Source organism: Mandrillus leucophaeus, unplaced genomic scaffold (assembly GCF_000951045.1).
Source record: "Mandrillus leucophaeus isolate KB7577 unplaced genomic scaffold, Mleu.le_1.0 Scaffold1, whole genome shotgun sequence".
Lineage (NCBI taxonomy): Eukaryota > Metazoa > Chordata > Mammalia > Primates > Cercopithecidae > Mandrillus > Mandrillus leucophaeus.
Genome location: NW_012098097.1, coordinates 14,920,701 through 14,929,603, shown reverse-complemented (window position 1 = coordinate 14,929,603; position 8,903 = coordinate 14,920,701). Strand labels below are relative to the sequence as shown.

Sequence of the window (8,903 nt, the reverse complement as noted above, 5' to 3'; positions counted from 1 at the left end):
GAGCAGCCTGTGGCCGAAGCAGGGGTGTGCACACATTCCTAAATCACGGAGCCTTCACCCCAGGCCTGTCCAAAGAGACCCAGACCCGCAGGCGCCTGGCCCCTCAGCGGAGGCTCCAATGTGGGATGGCAGGCTGAGCCCACTGTTCCACCTGCGGGCCCTCCTAGCCCAGGCCCGCCCGCTGACCTGGGAGAAGGCGGGCACAGCCACACTGTAGGGCCTCTGCTTGAAGCCGCTGGTCGTCTGGGCGGGGAAGGCCCGGGAGGCGGCGCCGTAGTCGGGGGGCGGGATGGCCAGATCGTCCTTGTCCAGGAGGTTGCCGGTGCTGCTGCTCTTCCCTTGCTGCAGGCTGCAGGGACAGGGACTCAGAGATGGCCCAGCAGGCCGGACACCCCCAACACCCCACAACCCTGTGGGCTCCCTGGACGACCCACCCTCACCTACCCCACGCCACATGCGGGAAACTGCTCTCAGGCCAAGGCTGCAGCCCTGGTGACCATGGGCCAGGCCAGTCTGGCCTCCCTCCCTCCTCCTGGCCATGAAAGTGAGTCAGGAGGACTCCAGAGGGGCTGGGCTGCCACGGCAACCCCAACCCTCCCAGCAGCCAGGCACCCCGCCGGCTTTCAGCTACTGCGATTCTCTGAAGGCTGGGAGAACCTGGAGGACCTGGGACAGCCAGGTCCTTGCACACCTGGCCCCCAGGTGCTGCCCCCACAGCACCTGCTGCCTGCACTGGTGTCCCCAGGGCTCTCGGGCCCCACCGCACAGGGTACCACCATGCTTCCACCCTGAGGGCCTCAAGCGCCCAGCTCTCAGGGCCACTGGGGATGGCCCTGCAGTAGCAGACAAGGAGCCAGAAGCCCATCCCAGCTTTCCAAGCCCAGGGACCTGCTGGTGCCATCACAGCCCCTCCCCAGAGCTGGGGATCTACCACTCCCATTGGGCCCAGCACTCACCTCATATGCAGCCTGTCACTGCCGTCGCTGTCCAGGACCCGGGTGTAGGAGAAGGGAAACCAGCCCCGCCTGGAAGAGAGGCCCCAGCTAAGAGCCACGCTCAGCCCGGAGGCCCTGGGTGGGGGCAGTGGCTCCCCATCCCCCATCCCCCATCGACCACCACCCAAGCACAAGTCCCTCTAACTCCCTAGCACGGCTGCGCCGCTGTCTCTGGAGGAAGAGCCTGCTCCCACTGTGTGCTCAGCCTCAAGAGCAAGGTGGCCCAGGCTGTCCCCAACCTGGCGGGAGCTGCTGGCCCCACCAGACCCAACTGCAAGGCCCCAGAGCCCAGGCAGAGCAGTTGCTCCTGCCTCGCAGCCCCAGTGCCACACTAAGCCACGGACGGCACCAAGACGGGAGTGGCCACTGGAAAAAAGATGAAGCAGCCTCCTGGGAAACCCCCTGCCCTCGGCCCCCTCCCCAGGGTGGTGGCTGCAAGGCCAGGCTTAGGAAGGCACAAATGTCAGGGCCTTTTCCCATCTTGCCAAGAGACACACCCACACAAACACAGCCCTGGGAAGGCAGCCCCCAGGTCCAGTGAGGGTGGCACCCTGGCCCAGCCTCTCTGCAACAGCATTCAGTAAACTGGGGAGGTATGGCCCATCTGACTCCATAGGTGACTTCTAGAACTCCAAACTTCCACATCTGGCATGTGGAAGAACTGAAAGCTGCAGAAAGCCTGCGGTCTCAGGATGGCCAAGCCCTGCTCTGCACCTGCGAACTGTGGGAAACTGACACCCACCACAGGGCTTCGGCCAGACGTGCTGAGGGCGTACACGTGTGGGACGCCACACCCTACGCCAAACTGAGTGGCACATCGAGGCGATGGAGCAAGGAGGTCACTAGACTGCGGTGAGAGACCCCTGCCGTGGGGAGAGACTCCTGCCGTGGGGGGAGACCCCCGCCGTCGGGGGAGACCCCTGCCGTCGGGGCAGACCCCTGCCGTCGGAGGAGACCCCTGCCGTGGGGGGAGACCCCTGCTGTGGGGAGAGACCCCTGCCGTGGGGGGAGATCCCTGCAGGGAAGTGGTTGGGGGAAAGGCCCCTGCCAGGGGAGGAGACGCCTGTTGGTGGTGAAGACCCCGGGTCACGCTTGCTCTCACTGCCCAGGTTTTCTAGGGTGAGGACCTGTGACCTGCAGTGAGTCTAAACACAAGGTCCCAGCGCATCTGAGTGTCGCCGCCCCACACACTTGCTGAAGGCAGCAGCTGCCTGGAACCCGCCCCCGAGAGACACTCACATCTTGGTCTTCTCACTCTCTCCGTAGTGCCAGCCATCGCGGGCCTCAGGCACCAGCAGGGTAATGAGGTCACCCTCCTTGAAGCTCAGGAGGGTGCTGTTGTCCCCGGCAGCGTGGGAGAAGATGGCCTTCACCCGCATGCGGCCGTTGCGCTCCAGGCCGGCTGCCATGGAGCTCGAGCGAGGCAGAGTCTTGTTCTCAGCTGTTGGGACAAAGGACAGGTAAGGGGACAGCCGCCGGCTCGCGGGGCAGCAAAGCCCAGGGAGCCTGGCTGAGGTGCTGTGCCCCAGGTGGGCGAGTGAGCCTTTCCCGGGCTGGCTAAGCTCTCCCAAGCAGCAGCTGCCTGCTCCTAAGTGGCTGCTGCCTGCACGAGCCTGACCCAACCCAGTACCCCACTCACGCCCTGACTAAGCACCAGAGGCCTGACAGGAGGAAGCTGGGTGCTGGGCAGGCACATCTGTGTGTACCACCCGTATGTAGGCACACACGGCCACACACTGGTGAGCCTCAGGGTCTCCCAGTCCCCTACTCAGGGGTGTGACATGTCTGGGGAGGCACACCCAGGGACCCTTACTGGCGGCGTAGCTGTTTTTCGGGGTCACGCTCTTGCGCACGGGGAGCGTGTTGGAGTAGGAGTCGCTGAGCTTGCTCTGAGGCTGCGGAGGAGACAGGGATTTGGGCTGGGCAGCCTTGCGGTCAGCCCACGGGCTGTAGTCCTCGCCATCCGGGCCTGCGACGCCGTTCATGATGGGCGTGCTGTCCTGGGCAGACATCCGCTGTAGGGAAGGGGGTAGAGCAGGCTGTTGCTGGAGCCCACCGCGGGCAAGACCAGGGGAAAGAACCCTCCACCTCCAGCCCCTCAGCAGGGGGCCTTGGGCTCTGCACCCTGGCCGCCCCCAACCCCGACAACAGCTGCCCTACCCACCCACACCCGTGAAGCTTTCCAGAGGCCACACTCACCCCCACGAACGGTGCCAGCTCAGGGGGCACCGGCAGGGGCTTGGCCCCCGGAATGGGGTCCGAAATGACCAGATTGGACTTGGAGGCCGACAGGGCGCTGGGGAGGGTGGCGCCGTTGCTGGCTGCCTGCTGCATCAGTTGCACGGCGCGCTCTGGGATCTTGCTGGGGTCAGCGCAGGCCTGTTGCCACAGCGGCAGCTTCTGTGCCAGCAGCTCCTTGCCCTGAAGTGGAGGAAGCAGGAAGGGAGGAGTAAGGGCTGGCTCAGGCTCCTGCAGCCGGGCACAGCCCTGAGAGCCCTCCCTGAGCACCCTCTGGGGCTGGAGGCTGCTCTTCACCAGGTGGTGCCTCTCAGCGAGACAGGCCACCCGTTAGCCTCTGACCCCAACCCACAGAAGCGGCTGCTGGAAAAGGGCCTGGGATGTGACCACAAGTCATGCAGTCAGGGGACCTCCAGGAATGAGAGCAAACCCAGGCCCAACCCCCGTGGGGCCCATCACCGCCTGGAGGAAGGAGAAACGGACAGGGGCGCACAAGGTCAAACCCCAGTGGGCAAACCCCAAAGTGCTAGGAAGGCATCCCAGGTGGCCAGGGGGAGGGGGCGGTGCTGCCCAGTGGGGGTCAGCCTGGCTGCCAAGGGCAGGAAGGCGGCCCTGTCAGACACACTGAGGTTCACTGCTCCACATCCACTGCCCGTGGGCCCAAGAGCCCGCTCTCCCTTGGATGTACTACTCTGCAGCCTGCTGGACACACACCAGCTGAGCACAGTGGGGACAAAGGAGCAGGAAGCCACAGGCGTGGCGAAAGGTTGTGGGACTAGGGGCCAACCAGGCCTGGGTCCTGGGAGCTAATCAAGTAGCCCCTGCCCCTCCTGGCCTAAGCAGGCTGCAGGGCCTAGATTCCTGGGACCCCCAGACCCTAAAGCCCTGGGCCGGAACTGCTCTGTCTCTGGCACCTCTGGGGTCTCTCCAGCTTTCACTGATCCCCCCACTCATCCCTATTCTGTTACACATGGCTGGGCACCCACGTGGGGGACCCACAGAGGGTGCTGGACGACAGCCCTTCTGAGCAAGTCCTACCCACGCCACCCTCACCCCTCCGCTGCTGGCTTAGACCAGGAGTCAGCAAACCACAGCCCGAGGGCTGGCCTCCTGTTTTGTAAACAAAGTTTTGCTGGAACACAGCTGCACTGCTATTTGTGAATTCATTCACGGCTGCCCTCACACTGCAGTAACAGAGCTGAGACTCCATGGTCCACAGAGCCAAAAGTATGAACTCTGTGGTCATTCAGACCGTCCGCCGAACCCTGGCTCAGATCAGTGGTAGAGGAGTGCGTCTTGTCGGGAGCGCGGAGAGGCCAACAGGGACCAGCATCAGGGCTGACGGCCACAGGACACCGACCACCGACCTCACAGCAGCATGGCCCTGACGCAGCGGCCACAAGCCAGCGTCACCCCCTCCACCCTGAGGGCCCCAAGGCAGGCCCAAACCCAACCACCAGGGAGCTCCTACGAACTGCCCTGGGAGGAGGCTGCCCTCACACCCTGGCCCCCAGCCCAGAGGCTTGTCCACGTGGGTCTGTGGGACACAAGCCTCTTCCACACATGCCCGGGGGCCCACGAGCCCAGGAGCTCAGCTGTTGCCACCGCACAGGCACATCCCACAACCCCTCCTGGGAGACAACAGCACCTGCGGCCTGGCTTCCCAGCCCTCCATCCCTGCAAGCAGCACCCCAGCCACTGACAGCTCTGGCTCCCTGGCCCTGTCACAGGGCCTGGCCCCCGCCAGAGGGCGCAGACGCTCGCCACAGTCCTCGGTCTAGCAGGCAGGAGGCCTGCGCTCCACAGCGCTCCCTGCCTGGCAGTTGGGGCAGCACAGCCTGTCACCAGTGAGTCCCCCAGCAGCCAGGGGTCACAGGTGCTACTGCTGTCCTTACTGCACCTGCCCACAGCACCCAGCAGGTGCAGGCCGGCAGGAGGGGTCTCTCCAGGAAGGGAGGAGCACTTGTCTCCTGTCTTTGTCCCCAGGCTGTGAGCACTGGAGCACTGGGTCCATATCGTGTGTGTGTGTGTGTGTGTACGTACATGCACATACATGTGTGTGTGGTGGGTGGGGGGAACAAGTGTCAAGGTATAGCCCGTGGATCCCTGGGACCCCTTATTTTAGAAAGACATGACCAGGCCCTCCCTTGGTGGGCTTGGCTGCTGAACTCCATCTGCTAAACTCTTGAGATGCTCCGGAATGTTCCAGGGGACAGATCTAATCCCACCCTAACTCCTACTCATGGACTGTGGGTGAACAGGGGCCTGCTGGCCCTGCCTGTTCCCAGTGGGGAGCCCGGCCTCTGGGCCTTGCTTGCTCTGGGGGCTAAGTCAGCCTCGTAGGAGGGGTTCCCCTTGCTCGCATGGGGGCTCAGGACATCCCTGGAGGGGGCTGCTGCAGCCCCTCCCTGAGGAGCTTGCTCCCGGTTCAGCAGGGCCGGGTTTGGTCCTGGGACATGGCGGACCCCAGGGCAGGATTCCCCGACAAGGAACGACCAGGCTGGAGATGCCTAGCAGGAAACACATGGCCGCAGGACTGTGCAGCGGGTGGGGAACAGAGTCTACCGACCCGAGGAGGGACCCTCAACAGATGATGGGCAGAGGGGTCTCTCAGAGGTCATGAGGGAGCAGCATGTGGCCACCACCCAAGGCCCGACCTAGGATCCCAGGGGCTCAGGAGTGCAGGCAGAGGTGGTGGAGGCGCAGGTCACAGAGAGCCTGGGAGCCAGGGGAGGACCCTGTGACCAGGTGTGAGTCCCAGGGAGGCCCCTCTGGAGCAGCACTGGAGGGGCTGGGGGGCCACCTGAGAGCCAGGCAGGGCCCCTGGCTGCCCAGGAGGCAAAGAAATAGGCCAGGTTCAGGTTGGGTGAGGGGTGGCAGGTCCACGTAGGACAGCCAAGCTGTGGCAGGTGCTGGATCTGGGGCCAGTGTCACGATTGTCTTGGGTGGCTTAGGGGTCCAGTGGCACAGTGGTCTTGGGTGGCTGGGGACCCAGGCTTGGGGCTGGGAGTCCTCAGCACCTCGGGTGAGCAAAGCCATGAACCCAGAGGCTGTACCCCAGGACTGTGGATTGAGGAGCCACAGGAGGAACAAGTGAAGACACAGAGGCCACCCACCAGGTGCACCCAGCACCCAGCACGGAGCATGACCGTCCCCCGCCTGTTGTCAGCCTGTGCCTCCCCAGGACAAGGCTGTGGCAGAAGAGCCAAGAGCGTTCTTTTAAATGAATGTTCTAAAAGGTCTTGAAAACCCATCAGACTCTCCCTGGTTGCAGGTGGCAATTCTAATGCGAGTCTTCAAAATGCCTGCACCCCGTGACCTGGTAATTCTTCTAGGACTTCATCCCCAAGAAAACCCGAAATAAACACGAGTTCAAGCCCGGACACTGCCCTGGGGTGCTCACGGGGCTGGGGCAGGGGCCTAGCTCATTTCCGCCTGCGAGGCCCAGCGCCAGCACAGCGCAGCCCCGAGCCGCCTCACCTTGGAGTGGTATGCCGCGGAGTTCTTGGCCACAGCGCACTGCTTCTCCACCAGGAAGCAGAAGCGTCTGCGCTCCTCCGTCAGCGCGGTCTTGTAGCCGTCAGACACGTAATTCTCTAGCTCGCCCTGCTTGTTGCTGATGGCATCGATGTACTGTGGAGGGAAGGGGAGAAAGGCTCAGCCAGCAGCAGGAGGGCACCTGTCAGGCCCGGTGTGGGGCAGCCCCACGGACTCAGTCAAAGGACACGTCTAATTCATGCAGAGCAGAAGCTTCTGGAAACAAAATGGCATCTGCGGCCACTCAGGAGACAACTGCGCCCCCAGGAGGCTTCAACTGCCCCGGGACCACTCAGGAGATGCCCGATGACCACATCCCCGGGAGGCTTCACTGCCCGGGGACCACTCTTGGCGAGTGGAGGGTCCTGCCTCCAGCAGGCGGCTCTGGCAGGGGGCTGGCCTCATCTCCTCGGGGCTCCCGCTGTGGGGTGGGGTCGCATGCACCTCCCTGTGGCCAAGGCACAGAAGCCTGGGTGTGGACGTGCCCCAGCTCCATGGGCCCCAGGACAGCTTCTTAGTCCTCCCGTTGCCTGGAGCACCCTCACCTGCCCCTCTGCCTCCAGGGCCCCTCCATCTCAGCCCCAGCAGGAAAAGCAGGAGAGCTGGAGCCCAGGACACTGGCCAAGGATCCCAGGAAAGCCCTCTGCTGCAGAGGGGACTCCGGGCGCACCTCACCTCCTCTCCCACCCCCGACTGTTTTCCAGATGAGCACACACCGAGGGAGAACTGAGAAGTTAGTTCATGTGGTGGATCAGACAAAAGGTCACTGAGCGGAGACCGGGAGCCCAGAAAGCAAGACCAGCGTCCGTGGGGACAGCAAGGTCAGATACACAGGTCACACTTGTCGGAAGAGGGTGTGCCCAGGTAAGGGGCCAGCACAGAACTAGAAATGAGGAGTAGGCCTGACTGCTACCCTTCTACCTTGGAGCTGCTCGAGTGCCCACCCGGGTGTCCCTGTAGGACGGGGGCACGGGGAGAATGTGTCCTGCACAAACATGGAAGCTCTGGAAACCCCCTCATCCCTGGCAGGTGCTCTTAGGCACAGGAAAGACAGGCAGTCAAGCCAGACCCTAGAACCCGAGCAGCCAGCAGGCAGACCCCATCCCAACCCGGCGGTCAGCCCCTCTGGAGCCCTGGCGGCTGTGGCCCTGGCTCTGACCAGGCGGCTGTCATGTCTTGACCACTCTCTACTTCGTGGTGGACACACAGTCCTCCCAGAAAGGGTTCCAGCCAAAACAGAAACTGCTACGGCCAAAATGATTTCCCCAAAAGGAAAACTGAGTCTCCCTGATAGAGCCTCCAGATTCAGCTACCAATTCTAAACACACCAGGACGGAGGGTACCAGAGCTTCACTTTGGGAAGATGGGAAGTTCTGGAGATGGATGGTGGTGATGATCGCACAACCACGTGAATGCACTAATGCCGCTGAACTGTGCACTTAATGGTTACCGTGGTCAACTGGATTAGTCACATATATTTTATCACAATTTAAAAAACTCTTTAAAAGAACTAGTGTAAGCAAAGCCAGACCAAGAAGCTGCAACTGAGCCCAGGTCTCTCTGCTGTGAGCCTCAGAAGGAAACTGGAAAGAGGGAGTCTAGGGGAGAGAGTGGGGAAGAAGCTGAGGGCGGCTGCTCCCTCCCAGGCCCCGGACCGTGCTCCCATCCCGGGCAGAGGCACCTCCCAGGCTGCCCGTGGGTACAGGGCTTGTGGTGTGACTCACCCGGCCAACAGGACTGTAAGTGGAAGTGACAGTCCCAAACCCCAAGGCACTCTGCCTCTGTCCCTCTGGGAAGAACATGCCTCCCCAACCCCCGCCGGCCCCTCCACGACCCCGGCTGGCGGATCATGTGCCTGACATCCTGTGGCACAGCTGACACCTGGCACCCAGGTTCCCGATTCCAGAACCCCAGCCCGACAGTGGGAGGGCTCGACTGCGGCCCTGGATGTCAACGGCTCTCTCCAGTTTTGTAGGCTGGAAACTTTCTGTCCCAAAACGCTGATGAGGCTGTGGGTGGCCGGTGAGGGTGAGGGTGAGGGAGCAGCACTCCAGGCACAGACCCTGTCCCCAGGGAGACACCCAGATCCCTCCCGGGTGGCTGCAGGATCCTAGCTGCTTCAGCAGGGAACCA

The 8,903-nt window shown here is 63.0% G+C and overlaps 1 protein-coding gene across 1 annotated transcript in view; it reads right to left on the bottom strand.

Annotated features, from left to right (window-relative positions):
• LOC105548607 (brain-specific angiogenesis inhibitor 1-associated protein 2) overlaps positions 1-8,572 on the bottom strand; it is a 17,062-nt gene extending 8,490 nt beyond the window's left edge. Inside the window, exons 1-7 of the mRNA XM_011992727.1 lie at positions 8,495-8,572; positions 6,714-6,866; positions 3,195-3,416; positions 2,809-3,010; positions 2,235-2,436; positions 957-1,025; positions 187-349 (exon numbers count right to left, since the gene is read on the bottom strand). Coding sequence (XP_011848117.1) covers positions 187-349; positions 957-1,025; positions 2,235-2,436; positions 2,809-3,010; positions 3,195-3,416; positions 6,714-6,866; positions 8,495-8,572 — 1,089 coding nt within the window. The remainder of the gene's footprint in view (positions 1-186; positions 350-956; positions 1,026-2,234; positions 2,437-2,808; positions 3,011-3,194; positions 3,417-6,713; positions 6,867-8,494) is intronic.
• Between the last annotated feature and the right edge of the window lie 331 nt (positions 8,573-8,903).